The 17,334-nt window shown below is 36.5% G+C and overlaps 1 protein-coding gene across 5 annotated transcripts in view; it reads left to right on the top strand.

The window, feature by feature from the left end:
• Positions 1–17,334, top strand: part of CDIN1 (CDAN1 interacting nuclease 1) — a 237,956-nt gene that overhangs the window by 53,578 nt on the left and 167,044 nt on the right. For 3 of the 5 annotated variants that reach the window (XM_066343435.1, XM_066343433.1, XM_066343436.1), the window contains exons 2-4: positions 6,843–6,888; positions 7,778–7,842; positions 14,439–14,499. In XM_066343435.1, the coding sequence (XP_066199532.1) occupies positions 6,843–6,888; positions 7,778–7,842; positions 14,439–14,499 (172 nt within the window). The remainder of the gene's footprint in view (positions 1–6,842; positions 6,889–7,777; positions 7,843–14,438; positions 14,500–17,334) is intronic. The other 2 variants (XM_066343437.1, XM_066343434.1) reach the window with 1 other exon arrangement.

Below are 17,334 nucleotides of genomic sequence, written 5' to 3'. Positions count from 1 at the left end.
TGTGTACCATTACACGTACGTGATTACTATACAGTATACCACACCAAAAAAAAAATTACCAAAATATATAATGTGTATAAAGAATAATATGTAGCAGATATGTACAAAGTTTCATTTAAATTCATTATGGTAAAAATAAGGTAAACTGAAGTTTATTTCTATTGTTTCACTTTCATACTCAATTACGAAGAAATAGCTGATGACATGAGATAACTTCTGCGTAAAATTGCCCCGGTCAACAATATGTTAAGGTTGTACAGCAATAGGAACTCTTTTTTTGTGTTGGTAAGAGTTTAAAATTGTAAGCCCTGGCTGGTCGGCCTGGTGTGCAGGAGTCCCGGGTTCAATTCCTGGCCAGGGCACACTGGAGAAGCGCCCATCTGCTTCTCCACCCCTCCCCCTCTCCTTCCTCTCTGTCTCTCTCTTCCCCTCCCTCAGCCAAGGCTCTGTTGCAGCTAAGTTGGCCCGGGCGTTGGGGATGGCTCCATGGCCTCTGCCTCAGGCGCTAGAATGGCTCTGGTCGCAACAGAGCGATGCCCCAGTTGGGCAGAGCATCGCCTCCTGGTGGGCATGCTGGGTGGATCCCGGTCGGGCGCATGTGGGAGTCTGTCTGACTGCCTCCCCGTTTCCAACTGCAGAAAAATACAAAAAATAAAAATAAAAAATAAATAAAATAAAATAAAAAGAGTTTAAAATTTTTATGAACCCTTTGAAAAATTGTTTGACTATGTCTGCTGAAGCTAGAGACTTGCATGTCTGATGACCCAGAACTCCCTATTACAGATGTGTACACTTGGGCACCAACAGACACATGCTGAAATGTTCACAGCAGCATTACTGTCATTAGCGAAAGACTGGAAGCAGTTCAAGGGTTCATCAACAATAGTAAAGATAAATGTGGCACCTACTTAGCCAATAGTGTACTATACAGCAATGCAAATGAATTAACTGCACTTAAATGCCCTAGTGACTCTTATAGACAAACTGGTACATGAAAGAAGCGAGATACAAAGGAGCACACACTGTGTGGTTCCGTTAATGTAAGGTTCACAAACAGGCAAAGCTGACCTATAGAATTTAGGGATACATGTCAGGGTGGTAAATAATAAAATAGGAAAGCAGTTAACAGATCAGATTCCTTTGTGAGAGGGAGGGTTGGTGATCAGAAAGAGTTCCTATTGGGGTACCAGCAGTGTTCTATTTGTTGACCTAAGAAATGATTACATGGTCTTTTTTATATATATATACAAAGCTGTATATTTGTTCCATTTTGAAAAAATGAACTGTCTTATTCACAAAACATACAAATTTTAAAAGAGTAATATGTAATGGTATGGATAAATGTTACTATCTTATGTAATAAAGACCTGTTACAAAAAAGTACTAGGTTAAAACACTTGCAATTTAAAAAATTTGCCTAGAGACACACTCACATGGTCCACATGCACCAGAAATTGAGTGAAAAGAAAGGAAGGATATACCAGAATGCTAACAATGGACTTCTCTGGGTTTAATACAGAATATGCACTCTTTAATAACTAGGAAACTCTTAATTAAGTATTGTATAGTAAAATCTACACCTGTGGAGGGTGTTGTCTTCTGTAGAGAAAATTAATTGGGTTTATCCCTTTTGTTCAGAGAAGGATCTAAAGCTGCTTTATGTGCAGTAAATAGCATTTGAGCAAAAGTCACATTTGCATTCACATCGAGACACTTCACGCCATGGTATGGTTGTTAACAAAATACACTTTAGCTGCAGGGAGAATCCTGGAAATTACCCAACAATTTTTAATTCATAACTGTTTCCTGTAGTCAATAGTTCCTTTACCTTTCAACACACTAAGAAAGAACAGCATTTTTATGTAGTTAAATAAAGTAAAACTATAATTTGATTTATTTGAAAGGGGGCTATTGCCTAAGTCCATGGAATCTGATTACAATGCTAGACCTCCTGGGGCTTCAGTTTTCTATCAAAACCCCAACAACGTTCCCCTTTCAGGTTTGTGCGAAGTGTAACGTAACATATACATGCTCCAGCCAAGGCATTAGTACACACGGTACAGAACTGATTTCTGGAAACTTAGAAAAACAAATGAACTTGGGGTTTAGAGTTTGGGTTTTGGAATTGTATATGGATTTTGTTTTCTAGCTTTACTGCTAATTCTAGCTCTTTAGTTATGTATTTTACTTAACTTTTCTTTCTTCATTTCTCCGTATTTAAAATAAAGACAATAATATTACCTACCTTAGAGGGTTTTTAAGGGTAAAATAAAGTGCTTCAGTATAGTGTCTAGCATAAAATAGGTGTTCATATAAATCTTGGCTCTTGTAGAGCTGTTTTGCATGTGACTTACTTACATCAGTAAAATTAATTAAGTGCCTGGGACAGTAACCACTTTTCCCCTATATATAACGTAAGTATAGCTTTTAAGAATTTTTTGATAGTTGATACTACTAAATTTAATGCTGTTATCTGTGTAGTCATTTATGGGAATATTTGCCATGACTAGGCTTAAATTACAGTCTGCATCCTTAATGTGAAGTTGGAAATTAGAAAGAAGAAATGGGGGGCTGGTATGATAGATAAATTTTTCTCTTTTTCCTGATTTTAGTCTAATTATTTTTCTTTTTTCTTCACAATAATTTCCCAGATTCTTTTATTGTGTATTGCATGTTCCTGAAATAAAATGTAAAGTAGTGATATTTTACCAAGTCCTACTTTATTGAATTCTATTTTGATTTTGGGGGGGAGCTCTGTGTTTCAAATTTGCCTGTTAGTGTGTACATGAAGGGCGTAGGGTGTGTGAGGGAGGGAGGATGCATCTCTTTCATAGAGAGCCTTCCTTGACTAGTACTCAGAATCAGTAACCACATAGAACCAGTGTTCCCTTGAGTTCTTTCACTGCTTTAGACAGGTTGTTTGTGCCTTGTAATTTTGAGGTCTCCAAGCCTAGTTCTTTGTAGAAGTATCCTGCCTCATCTTCCTTTAAGTGGTTTACTGCTTCCTGAGTCCCAGAAATAATATTCATTTTGCTCAGATAATTGTAGTATTACAAATAATGTGTAGACATTTATGCTTTCTAGACTGTTGCAAAAAGAGCTGGAATATTAAATAATAGCATTTACTTCTTCATGGTCCTTTTCAGAGGTTGGGTACTTGAGAAGAGGAAGGACATAAAATGTGTGGTATATTCTTCCTTAAGGTTCTACTTGTTTTAAGTCTCCACTGGGGAGCATGACGACTTGCCCCTCATGGAGTGTTGTAGCTAAATGTATGGGGAGCTCTGCTCTTAGTCTGTGCTGTACCCATCCAACCCCCTGAGAGCCTTCAGGTTACTGAGTGTCTTTGCTGCATGGGTTTGGGGACATGTTCAGTTAAATATTATACAGAGTACTATTTTCTGGGGTTTTGTTTTTGTTTTGTGTCTGTTTTTATCATATATACCCAGCATCTGAAGTGTCTTGAATGCAATATAAGGTGAGGATAAATAGTACTCTGTCAATGTTTAAAATCTGTGTGGAAAAATCACACACCAAGTTATGATCTCTAGCACATCAACTTAGTGGCACAGTGACAGACAGAGGAACAAATTTAAGAAGCCAAATAAAGTTGCTGCCAGCTAAGGAGAGATTTTTAAAGGGTGAAAAAGGACAACCCCTTGATGTATGACATCCCATCCACCTACCCTTGTAGGGGAGCACCCTGTTTCAGAGCCCTCCCCCCATCAGCTCTCCTCCTCACTGGGACACTTAGAATCCTGGGCAGTTTTCTTTCTTTGGTTTTGAGGGCTCAAAACAAAACATGTATTATTCTAAAGAAGTATGGAGTATAGTCAATTCAATTCGTGGTCTCTTGAGCAGTTCAAACAATGTCCTTCCTCAGGACCTGGCTCTTTCCTTTTCTGCCCCACTGTCCTCAGTGTGCAGGCTCTGTCCTCGTGCTTGTTTCCGCATTGCTGCAGCACGACTGCTGCTGCTCCGTAGAGCCTCTGGTCACACAGCTCAGGCGAGGTTGTACATAGCCATTCCCGGAGTCCTCCCGTAGAGCCTCTGGTCACACAGCTCAGGCCAGGTTGTACATAGCCGTTCCCGGAGTCCTCCCGTAGAGCCTCTGGTCACACAGCTCAGGCCAGGTTGTACATAGCCGTTCCCGGAGTCCTCCCGTAGAGCCTCTGGTCACACAGCTCAGGCGAGGTTGTACATAGCCATTCTCGAGTCCTCCCGTAGAGCCTCTGGTCACACAGCTCAGGCGAGGTTGTACATAGCTGTTCCCGAGTCCTCCCGTAGAGCCTCTGGTCACACAGCTCAGGCGAGGTTGTACATAGCTGTTCCCGGAGTCCTCCCAATTGCTCCTTCCTCAGACATGGGAAGAACTTAATCTGGGAGGGTAGCATGGAGAAAAAGAACTGATTCTTGAAGAAGCTTTAATAAACATGTTGGACATTTATGCACATTAAGTAACTACTTTTTAGTATGAAAATTTATATGCTAAGTGACAGATATGTTCCAAATCCAGTGTGGTTTTGAAATATGTGAATGTCAGGGTGTGATTTTCTTCACCTGATCCATAAAAATTATCAATACTTGACAGTGTTCTAATTGGGAGGCAGGAGTGTTGTATATATATGTTGAAAGTTTCTTCTAAGTCAATTCCTGTCTAATTCATTTAATTTTTTACTTTCATGTTGTAGTTTCCTATACCCATGACCTTGGGTCACTGTAGATACTTAGTGAATACCGCTGATTCATTGACTATGGTATTCAAGGTCGACCTTCTCAGAATTAACACATGGGAAGAAAGTAGCAAATAATATACACTAGAGTCCATGGCATAGTGGCACTAAAGCTACTTTTGTGTGAAGCTTGTTCAGAATCCTCTTCTGTAAGCTTAGCACACACAGGAACGGAGAATGGGCTGGCAAGCCACCTAGCAGGGTCCTTAGTTCCCTCCAGCTTTGTCTAGAGCATTTTGGAGCCAGGTCTGTCTTTTTGTTGTCATTGTATTAGGTAACTACTTTTCTCATTTTAGGTCTAGACAGCTTTTACTTCCAGTATAAGCTGGAATCTTTTCTCTAATCCTCTTGGCCACTGTGAAAATGGGTTACTTCATAGGCTCTGTCCATGGTTTTTGTTGACTTCTAAGCAGTTTAAAGACACTTTCCTGGCTCCCCCCCCCCCCGCCAAAAAAAAAAAAAAATTATCTCATCTGCCTTACCATTCTGATCATCTACAAGCACTTTTTGTTTTTTACTTAGCTTTTAGTGTCCTCCTCTTGTGTTATTTGGTCCCCAGCTTGAGCATTACAAGCACATTTCTTTCCATTGTATGTTTTGACACATTAATGCTGACATTTTGTTTACCATAAATATTTATGTTAACATAAATATATTTTGCTTTATAATGAGGAGGGGTCCATTTATTGTATTAATGTATCTAATATATTGACTTATTCATTGGTTTATGAAGAGTTGGGCTTAATTTTGCCATTTTTTTTAGAAGATCGTTGTCAGCAACTAGGATATGTTATATGCATGTGAAACTCAGCCAAGCTAGGCATAATAAGAAGATCTTATATATAAAATTGGCTCTTTCAAAGGCGGTTTCTATTTTTAAAGGGAAATTGAAAAGAATCGGACTGTGATGAACTTGTAACCATATTCACTGATTTTTGAGTTATTGAACCCATCCTTTAGTAATTACCAGTTTCTCTTAGTAAATCTTTATGTCTTTTTCTAAACTCCTATTTGTAATCTGATAAGAGTAGAAAGGGATTAGAAGACAAATCTATGGTGGAATGCAGAAAATGACAAAAATGAGACAGTGAATAAAGAGATATGCTGTGATTGTTTTTATTTTAGACTCCCCAAATTACCTGTGATGAGCTTAAGAGGGTTCATTTTTGAGTAGAAAAATATTTTAATTGTTCACTGTACTTTGGTATACCATAAAAGTCAAATTATAAACACTGTAATTAGTTCAGATAGCATTTAGTAGGAAAATATACCAGAGATAATTAATTGTTTTCAAATTGCAATAAGGTAGATACATCTACAAAGGGTGATCAAAAAAGTGGCAATAGGGCATTGATTGCTTTTTAGAGCTAAAAGTACTCTGTCCCATTTTAAAATGTTAACAATTATGGAAGAATAATTCCCACTTGGGCAGAATGTTATCCAGGTTGCTTCACTGGCAGGTGTTTGGCATTGCATGGAGTCTTAGATGAAGATGGCTTATTGGCAGCCTTTGGGAATGACTCACTTCAAGGACCTCAGCTTCCTGCCATGAAAGCTCGCTCTATGTATTTTCAAAGCACATCAGTATTGGTAGCAATGTCCCCGTGGTCTCTGTGCTACTTCTAGTGAAGACCAAAGCTCTTTTCCCCCACCTCTCAATGTGAGATAGCTACAGAAAAGGAGACCTGTCTGCTAACAAAATGAATTTTGAAATGTGTCCAGCAAATGCACTGCACGTTTCTCATTGTTTGTGGGGCTTAACTCTGTCATTCATTAACAGATATAAACCTTACCTGCTTTTGGTCCCTTTTTAATATCATTGCATGCTATAGATATGATTCACAGTCATTCTAAAGTTTAACAAAATAGCCAAATCATATGATACTTGGCTCTGAGACCATCCACATTTTCCCCTTTCCCTTTTCCCTCTCCCTGACCTAGCAGCAGGAAGCCTTTGTCTGAGGTGTTCATCTGGAACAACTTTTCCACACTTGTTTTCGTGTTCTGTTAGATTACAGGGCAGCAGGCCTACCTTTGAAGCTCCTTTCTCTTTTGTTTCTTTGCCGTGCACTCCAGTAATTAACTTTGTCCTTCTTTTATTTGTTCCAGTCAATCGCAGGCCACTCTGCTGAGCATCTTCTCCCAGGAGTACCAGGTTAGAAGTTTTCTCCTTTGTGAGGGTTGACAGGTGCCTAATTGAATGATGAATGTCCCTTTATTTCTTTGTAATTGAACTGCCAGCTCTCTGATTGGGTTGGAGGATGTTCTCCTTTCCACATCAAGCACCGCCTGCGTCTCAGTGGAGGCCTGCCAAGCCTACCCATCCATCTGTCTAATAACATCTAGCCTTTGCTTATTTGGTGGACCTGTAATAAATTATGCTAAACCATTATTATTCTGACAATAATAATTTCCCTGTGTTGCGTGGTTCCATGTGCTAAATGTTTGCTGACTTGCACTGTCAGTGCTGCTTTCCATTGCTGACAGAGATGATGATAAATGACCATTGCTGGAGTGGCAGAAGGCAAGAGAGGCAGAAAATGGAGTCATTTATCATGAGATGACAGGTGTCAGTCAAGTGGCAAGTCTCGATGGAATTACTTTTTGTAGTTTTCAAATAAGTTGTTTTTAAGCAATGTTCGTCCTGGTTAAAAATGGCAATTGGATTGTAAAACTAGAGTGCAGAGGACTTAGATGGAATTGAATTGAGGGAAAATTAATACAAAGGTTTTCAAGGGAACAAGTTTTTCTTTGCCCTCTGCAACCCTAAGCAAACTTATTTAGATTCAATTACTCTGACCCTGTTGGCTTTTACATACATACTGTACCTTGTGGTACAGTCTGAAGACATCCCAGCCAAGCAATGGAGATTAAAATGCATAGGTTTATGGAGTAGAAGGAAAAAAGACCTACCACCACCAAAATCCCCAAGCTGTTATTCAGTTGGTCCTATGTGCTAGACGTTGGGATGAAGAAATAATGTCATTTTTGTTCTTAAACCACGTTTGTGACACAACATAAAGATCTTTTCTGTTTTGTTTCAGAAACATATTAAAAGAACACATGCCAAACATCATACTTCAGAAGCAATTGAAAGTTATTACCAGAGGTATGACCTGCCTGCCCCACTAGAGGGTATCATAGTACCTATTAATTGTAATAAAATTATGAATAAATTACTAAATTATGTTTCTATATAATGTTCAGAAGCATTTTGTTTTAAGTCTGTTAAGACTTCAAATATATTTTTGAATGATTTCTCAAGTGCTTTGTTTTGTAGACTTAAAGAATATGATGAGACTATCTTGTCTATTCATACGTGTAGGATATTGTTATAATATAATGTAATCTCAGTTGACTACTTTAGTAGTCCTGACTATAAAGCTACTTTTAGTCAATTTTGACAATAAGTCAAAAAACTTATTGTAGGTCCATGTCTTGTATAGATCCATTCATATGTACAAATATGTCCACGTATGTGTGAAAGTTCTCAAATCAACTTTTATTTCTTTAGATCAGCAAGTTGAAAAAATATATATTAGAAAATAAGATTGTATATTGGTGCAGTTGTATTTTGCAGCATAGGTATTGGGTTAGCCATTCGGGGCGGGGGAAGACATACCAAGTAAGGATGTTTGGAGCTATCTAATGAAATACAACTCTCACATTTTAAAAGGGGTTTTGTATTTTAAAAAGAAAATCTTGGGCATTATGTCAACATCATAGTGTCCATAGGATATTTAATTTCAGCCTAATTTATTATAAGTAGTTTTCAAAATATTTTAAATAACTCTTTAAAAAATTTATTGGCTTTGTAATATGACTAATTTGTAATGGTAAATGGTAATGGCTTTCATTAGATATTATTGGTTTCTCAAATATTTCAAGGATGTATTGTAAAGGATAAGTGTTTGAAACATAAAATATTACACTTAAAATTGACAGATCAACCTTTCTGTGGTGAGTGACACTACTAATTTTAGATGAATGATTTTTATGCACAACAGTTTTATGAATGAAATTATAGATAAAATACTGGTATCATGCTTTTGTTAGGTATTTTTTAAGAATCAAGTTGTGTTTATTGAAAAGAGAAGTTATTGAAATTCTATTTTTTAAAATTATGCTATTTGCTATATATAATACAAGATACAGTCAGTTTTCAGTTATGGTATATGTTTAAGAATGATACGTGAGTTGCACACACACAACTCCTGTGTCTTGGAGAGTTTCTCTCTAGACAAGTCTTTATAAAGTTTGAGTTGATTTATTCAAAAGTCATAATCTCCTTAGTAAAATTAACATTTAAATTAAAGTCACAACCTAAATCATACACATAAAATTAAGAATGGCTTCTGAAGTGCTATAAAGCCAACAACTGCTTTGGCATTCAGCCCCTACAAAGAAAGACTGAAGTCTCATTCACATGTCAACAGTACACCCTTGTTTGTAAAAATTATAGTCCTAGACCATCACTAAAAAGTATGATTCTATGTCCGAATTTTAAAGTCGTCTTAACCTAAGTGAAGGAAAATAGAGCATTTCCTAGGAATTTGAAGATCTGCTCTGAGGTTATCGGTTTGCCCCTCCATAATCAATTTTCTCACTGTAAGAAGACTGTTTCAGTAGATGATTTTCAAGATTGCTAAAGGTTGCTTTTTAAAAATCTTAGTTTCATTAAGAAGTATATTTAATTATTTTAAGTATGAACATACTTTATTAAATTATCTGTGTAGTTTAGGCCAGAAATAAAAATTTTGCCTTTTTGTATGGTTACTCAGTGAGGAGCAGTTGAGTGGGTAGTAAGAGGATACAGAAAAAAAAAAATTGTCTTTACATTTTTTAAAATGTGAAAGTCTCAATCATTTTGAGGAGACATGAACTCTGAAACAAAAACTTGAAGTTAGGGCCCTGGCCGGTTTGCTCAGTTGATAGATCTCAGCCTGACCCGATCCAGGTTTGATTCCCAGTCAGGACACGCAGGAGAAGAGACCACCTGCTTCCTACCCCCTTCCCCCCTCTTCCCCTTCTGCAGCCAGTGGCTTGGTTGCCGTGGGTGCTGAGGATAGCTTGGTGATTTGAGCATTGGCCCCAACGGGGGTTGCTGGATGGATCCCAGTTAGGGCATGTGTGGGAGTCTGTCCCTCTACCTTCCCTCCTCTCACTTAAACAAAAATACAAAACAAAACAAAAAACTTGAGGTTAGGCTGTAATGGACAAACTAATGGGAAAGCAGTCTGATTAGTTTCTTACCTCACCATGCTGCTCCCTGACTTCCTGCCCTGCACTTTGTGCTTGGAGGCGGGCCCTGTTGTTACCTTTCAGATGGATTGACCTTATAGGCCTCTTGTTCTGAATGTGCAGGTTGAATGTTCCTGTGTTCTCTAGGGTGAATTGTCCTTGAACAAGTTTTGTTTTCTAGCCAATTAAAATAAAGGCAAATCATATATCAAAACACAGTTTAGCAGTTTGATGATGTTAACAATTTCTTTACATTTTTTGCTTTTATGAAAGCAATATTCACCTATTGTGCAAATTAAGCATATTTGTAATGATTTAAAAAAGGAGTGAATGATAGATAACCACTGTGGTATTTTTCTTTCTAGTCTTTTGTCAATCTATTTTTATATTGATGAGGTCATGCTATATATACGATTGTAAATCCTGAATTTTATAGTTGGAAAAATGTATATGACATAATATTTTGTAGAAAGCTTTTTTATAAACATTTTAGTGATTGCATTACTTCATCATATGAAAGTATAATTTACTGAATTATTCCTGTTGAACATAACATGCTTCTAATGCTCTGGTATTATAAATAACACTATGAAAAACATATTGATAGATATCTTTGCATTTTGGATTAGTTTCTTAGTATTTCTATAACTATAATTACTGGTTAAAACAATGGGCAATTAAAGATTTTATTATATGTTGACAAATTACTGTCTAGAAAGGTTGCAATGGTTTCCTAGTAGCATTTTAGATAATTCCTGAGTCTGCATTCTTGTTAGCATTGAGATGATCTCAATCCAGAATTTGAAGTCTGTATTTAAAACCATATAATCCACAAATGTGATTCCCTCATGGTTAACTGAAACTTCATAGTATCTAAATATCAGTAGAGAATGTTGTTGCAAGCTTTTGAATTATTGAGGAAATTTCTTGAGTTCTTCATGTTGTATATGAATAGTCACAGCTTGAGTGTTTTGAAAACAATTCTATTCTTTCCCCCTATACTAATGTCATTTTATTTCCAGTTGGGAAACATACTTGATAAAATGTGTATGCACACACAGACACAGTTACAAATTGGTCAGAGTTGCAAGTCCCTATTAGTAGTGAAGTTTAGAAATATCGTCTCCCATCTCCTTCCTTCTCCCAACACATGGTGTCTGTGGACTAGCTTTATTAGCTTTAGAGAATCAAATCAATTGAATTTCATTCAGTTGGTAGGTTTTCTAAGCTTCACCATTATAGTTATCATGAAAATTTTAAAGAGCAAATAACTTTGTCTTATATTTAAAATTAGTACATAGTATTTTTCCTTGAGATGCTTATGTATCTTTCACACTCAACATACAGAAGGTGGACCTTCTCTGAAGATCTTTTCAGGATGGTTTCACCCACAAGAAATAACTGTTACTCCTCCTGTGGCAAAGCTAGAGGGTGACACATATCTTCTGTGCAAAGTAGTTTTTATTTGCAAACAGACATTGGGAATATGGCACATGTCACCTGAGTGTAGTGTTCAGGATCACATCTTTATAACCCAGTTGTGATTCAGATCTTTACTAAGGATCTGTTGGTTGAAGGTTCAGCATCCATTTGTGTAGTTCTACCCCAAGGAACATCAACTGTGGTTGGAGAAAGAAGCCATGTGAAAAGTCCATGGTGTGAGTTCACATAGGATGTTTTGAGGATGCAGAAAAGGGTAAGATTAGGAACATCTGAATATTTTCCATAATTAGCATGCCTCCTTGATCACATGTCTAAAAATACGAATGAACCTGATCTGTCATTTTATGTGGGGGACCATGAAAGTTCTCAGAAGGGACAAATACAACTTCAAATGAATTTTAACTTCTTTCCCTAGCATTTCTGAAGTGTTAAAGGATATAGTTGGGAAACAGATTGAGAAATAAACACATTCAGAAGCAGGTCTATCCTTTCCAGCATATGAAGGCACCTCAGTAGTGATCAGGATTGATCAGGATTTCACTCCAGAACTATATTGCTTGCTAGCTAAAAGAGCCAAGATGGGGTTCATCAGTATCCTGGGGTTTGGTGTCTTTACAAGACCAGCTGGGAAGCTTTATCAAGCTCATAATTAGGAATTTCCATGGTGTTAAGTATGAACATACTTCAAATATTATATAGACTGTAGATAGAGGTTTTATTATTGTTTAACCATCTCCTGTTACTTTAAGCAAAACAGAAATGTTCCATTGGTCATTATCAGGATAATGATTGATGTACAATATTTAAATGAAATCATGTAATTTGAACTCAGAACAGTAATTCTCTAGCAGAGACAGCAGTCTGGGGTCCACCTGCTCTCTTGTTATTTCCAGTCAGCTCTCACAAGCTCTACTCTTGTCACACTGGAGCCTTTCCTGGTCCCCGGACAGCCCAGCACGTTCTGGACATTTACACATCCTGTTCTCTTGCTGAGCACGCTCTTCCTGCCATGGCTTGCCACTGTCCTTCTCACAGGTCTCTACTTAGTGTCACTTCCTTAGAGATGGGCTTCCTGACTAACCTATTTAAGTTTACATTTTATTGTAGTGCATGTCATTATATTATATATTTATTTCTCTATCTTCTCATTATCTGTCTTTCCACAGACATCTCTGTGATGGGAGGAGCCATGGAAGTTGTGTGCCCTGCTGTTGTTTCAGTACTTGGAATAAGGCCCAACACATAGTTGGCTTTCAAAAATATTGGTGTGATAAATGAATGTTGAGTAGAAAGTTGTAAAGATATCCTAAATCAGTATAGACTTAACCACTCTGACCCAGATTCTGAACCCTTAGTGAATGTGCACTTGGTTGGTTACAGAAACACAATGAGCTGGTCTTATTTGACTGAACTGATTGGTCATTCCTTGAGCAGGCCTATCAGTGCAATGTGAATGCTGTAAATTGATAGGAGGTTCCTAATGGACCTATTTCCCAGGGACCTTTCTCTAAGCCACACTTACCTTTTTTTTTTTTCTCCCCTTGTTTCTGAAATTTCTTGTTTCCCAGTTAGATTCCTAAACAACTTATTCAAGAAGGGCCCCAATATGTGGAAAATGGACTTGTTAGAATTACTGCAATGTTATTGTGATTCCGAGACTTCCCCCACCTTCAATAATGTGTTTTTTATTCCACTTACTTTATAGGAAAATCATACATCTTTATCAGCATACTTGTGAAATGTAATTTAAATCTGCTTCTGACATTTTTTTGGATAAGATCTCATCTGTTGACTTTGATTTTTACTATCAAACAAATATTGTTAATTTATTCATGCCAACAGTATACTATAGAGAAAATGTCAATATTTAATTGTTTTCTTGTTCAATATGACTTTAAAATTATTTATTTTATAAAATAAAATTAATATAATCATTTATTAAAGAATATATATATATATATATATGTATAATATAACCACCTATTATAAGCCAAGAATTGTGCTAGGCTTAATAAATTGTTTAAGAAATAATTCCTCTGCTTTCATGGGGCTCTCAGCCTTCTAGTGGGGTCGGGTTTGAGGTAGACCAGTAACCAGACAGACACAATATGTTGTGTTAAATGATGGGGAGGTGTACAAGGTGCTCCTCGATTATACACGAGAAACACTTAGCTTACTTCAGGTTTGTGGTGGATTGAAGTGGGTGACATATAAGAAGAATTACTAGTTTCCCAGTGAAGGTTGGAGAGGGGAGCAGTGACTAGAAATGAGGCTGATCAAACAGAATAGGTAGGAACCAGATTTTGAAGAACATTTCAAGAGCTTGTTAAGTGGTTATGGTTTAATTTTGAGATTTAATATGGGCCTTTGAAGTGTTTTAAGGAAGAGACTGGTACATTCAAGTTTTTGTTTAAAAAAATCACTTTGGCTTTCATGTATGGATGGATTTGGAGAATTTTTGTTTTTTCCTTGTGTGGGGGGGGCGGTTAGGAGATGAGGAGAGCTAGAGTTATGACAGAAATGCAGGGCAGATAAGATAATGACTTGTATTGCCTATTAAAGGAGTACTGACCCACTGATGACCAGTCTGTCCTATTTTTTCAACCAGTCTTATGACACAAAAATAAATTAAAAAGGTGATATGGGTTCATTGATGCTTTTTTTCAAATCATAAGTGAACTTATTTTCTTTCCCTGAGATGGCTGTGGTAAGGATAAAGCCAGCATGACAGGGGTAGTTTTTGTCAAAATCACTTCTCTGTTCAGCTTTACATGTTGAGAAGTAAGAGTAACTGATATGCTCATACTGCCTGCCCCCAACTTCCGCTAGTTGCTCGTAGTTTGGAGGTGAGTTGTTTTGTTATCCTTTGCCCGTCAGGGCCTCCCTGTGACAGTAGCATACTTTCACTAGAGTTGAGCATGGCATTTGCCCAGGAGAATCGTGTACACACAGGGGATGCTGACAAGTCTATGCTGGCCTTTTTCTTGTCACTGCATTACAACTTGGCTTTCTCTTGTCTAGGTACCTGAATGGAGTGGGGAAAAATGGAGCTGCTCCAGTGCTCCTGGAGCTGGCCAATGAGGTAATGTTATTGTTATTCTTCTATTTTAACCGGCAGAAGATCTAAGGGACCTATCTAGAGTAGCTTTGCTTAGAATTAACCTTTGGGATAAAAATTTTGAGGTGCATCAGACATTTAAATTGCTCCCTAGTCTACTTGTACATTTCATAATTGGACAAAGGACATCATATATTAATAAATCAGTTAACATAATTAGTTTTCTTTTGAGGAACATGTATAAACAACTTCTTGGGTTTCTTTTGTGGGAAATTTCAACCAAACAGCCCAGGACATGCTCTTCTTTGAATGTGTTATTTTAATTTAGTGTGAGAAATACCTGTGTCAAGTAGAGATTCATGCCAAGAAAATCTATGCTAACTATTATAAAAATGAAGAGGGAAATTGTATAGTTAAAGATGTAACATTTACTTGATTTATTTTTTTGTTAGCAAACTTTTATTTTAATAAAAGATACATGCCTTGTAGAAAAGTCTCTTTATATGAAGAAACATACTGTTCTCATTAACACCATGTATAAAGTGATTTATTGAACTTATTTGTTAACTCTAATCTGCTTCTGTTTGGGAAAACAAATAATAGTCTTACATTTGAAAAAGGAAACCCTAAAGATTTCACATGAATGAAGAAGCTGTAAAAAGTTTATAATAGTTGCAGAGAGCATACTGAAAAAATAAAATATTTAATTCATAAACTTTAAAATATTTATCCACTGTAATAAGAGCAATACACTATTTAGTCTGACTTGGAACTGCTTATGCAAACCTCATAGGGATGGAATGAAATGTACACTGTTTTTGTGTTGCATTATAATGGAGAACATAGAAGCAAGGCAGAAAATGTGTGTTTGCATTAAAGATGACTCGGTACTGTGAGCATTAAGTGTTGCAGCAGCAGCAAGTTCTACATGTTACATTAGCAAGGAAGGATGGCTTCTCTCACAGCTTCTGTCTGCTGTACACCACTACAGTCAGCAAATGAGCAATTACCTATTAGTTACTAGAAGGTTTTAAAAGTCTAGACAATGTCTACACCATCTGATAGGATAGTTAACATATAGAATGCATTTCTCTTCTTCTAGCAAAACATGCATTTTATTCATTTTTGTTACATTTCTAGAGCAAGATGGTTTTTAAATGTCTCCAGACTTGTCTATTGTGAGTCAATTCTATTGGCAGTGGGAGGGATTTTACAACTAGGATTTAGTGATTGTCTTTTATGAAAAAGAAGATTGAGCTAACAGCATTCTATGTACAACATCAAGAAAGAATGTGACACAAATGTGGTACTCATTTTTAGAGGATACTGATGGCATAATTTTTATATAGTAGCAGTTTATATTCATTTGAATTTTTAATGGATATTTCTGATGAGCTTAGTTTATTTAGTTAACCTCAACTTCCGTTTTCTAGTACTGATGAAAAATTTTAACCCACTAACACATTTTTTTCTAGGTCAACAAACCTGTTATTTACTGTGAATATATATCAGTATTTAACCAAAGAAAATAAATAGTTAATGATTTTCTTTTCTTTTTGGCTGCAGATTAGAGTAGAGATAATTGTACTCTGAGAGGCTGCTAATGCATTAGGGAAATTTGGGAATGACTGGTACCAAATTATGGCTTCTAAACAACCAAGCTGCCATTTTTATATGGTAGTTAATACTTAAATGACATATGCTTGCATCTGGTGACAACTGATGTGATGGTAATACTTTATGAGTCAATATATATTTAATCAGTGGAAACTGTAAAAATTGATGAGAAATATATAACATTGGGACCTTACAGTGTGCAGCAGCTCTCTTAAATAAGAACACTGCATTGATGATTTGGGGGTAGGGACTATATGTGGCCATCATCGATTGTATAAATGTCTTGATACCAATTTTTCTATCTCAAGGCTAAATATGAACATTTTAGGAAATCTCACTTTGTTAGTGAAAATAAGATCAGTCATTCTGTTCTCTCCACACAAATATTTTCAAGTGAGACTTGAAGCACTATGAATTTTACTTACATGCTAAATTCTGACATGAAGCATGATGGCCCTATTTCAGAGAAAGATGGACACATGATTAATATGAAAATTAGGGAGATGCAAGTACCTGAACTAATAAGGTAGTCCTTATTCAGGCTGGACTACCTTCAGTAATTTCACCATTTTTCATGTGTCAGCTCTGATGTGGGTTACTGGGAATAAGCAGCTCCGTGGAAAGCGTTTCTTTCTACTTGGGGAATTTAAGGGCATCCAAGTACATACATATTTGAAAAAAAACTGTTCATACAAATGAAGCCAGCCTTTTTGTCTAGTTACTAAATCAAGAAAAAATTTTGGTATGAATATGAGACTTGAAAACCTGTCAAGAAGAATTCACGGTGGTAATATATGAGGAGCATTGCTATCTTACACCTAAGATAAAACAACTTGTTTTAGGGGAGCATTACTGCTCTTAAAAAACACATACCAATTTTCTGCTGAAATTAAGTCAATGGCTAATAAAAGATCTGAAAACCAAAATGAAGGAAATGAGTTTCCACAAGAGTAGATATGTTTTTAGTTAATTAAAATGACATTTAGATTGTGTGTTCCCTGTTTTCTGTTTGATTCTTTATTTAAAAAAAAAAAAAGTTATCTCCCTGGGTTCTTTATCAACTAAATTGATTAAGTAACAGTTCTGATAAGCCTAAGGACTATGATCTTATAATGCAGATACCATCATTGTTCTTTTTATTAATATTTCTGCAGTATAGCTATGTTTCTTACATTAAATAAGACATTTTATACATAAAGAACTTATACCCACATTTCAGTTAAGTCTTCAGAGTTAAACTCA

The sequence above is a fragment of the Saccopteryx leptura genome, chromosome 6 (genome assembly GCF_036850995.1).
Source record: "Saccopteryx leptura isolate mSacLep1 chromosome 6, mSacLep1_pri_phased_curated, whole genome shotgun sequence".
NCBI classification, from domain to species: Eukaryota; Metazoa; Chordata; class Mammalia; order Chiroptera; family Emballonuridae; genus Saccopteryx; species Saccopteryx leptura.
Note: the sequence above shows the minus strand (reverse complement) of the source record. Positions and strands in the feature narration are given on the sequence as shown.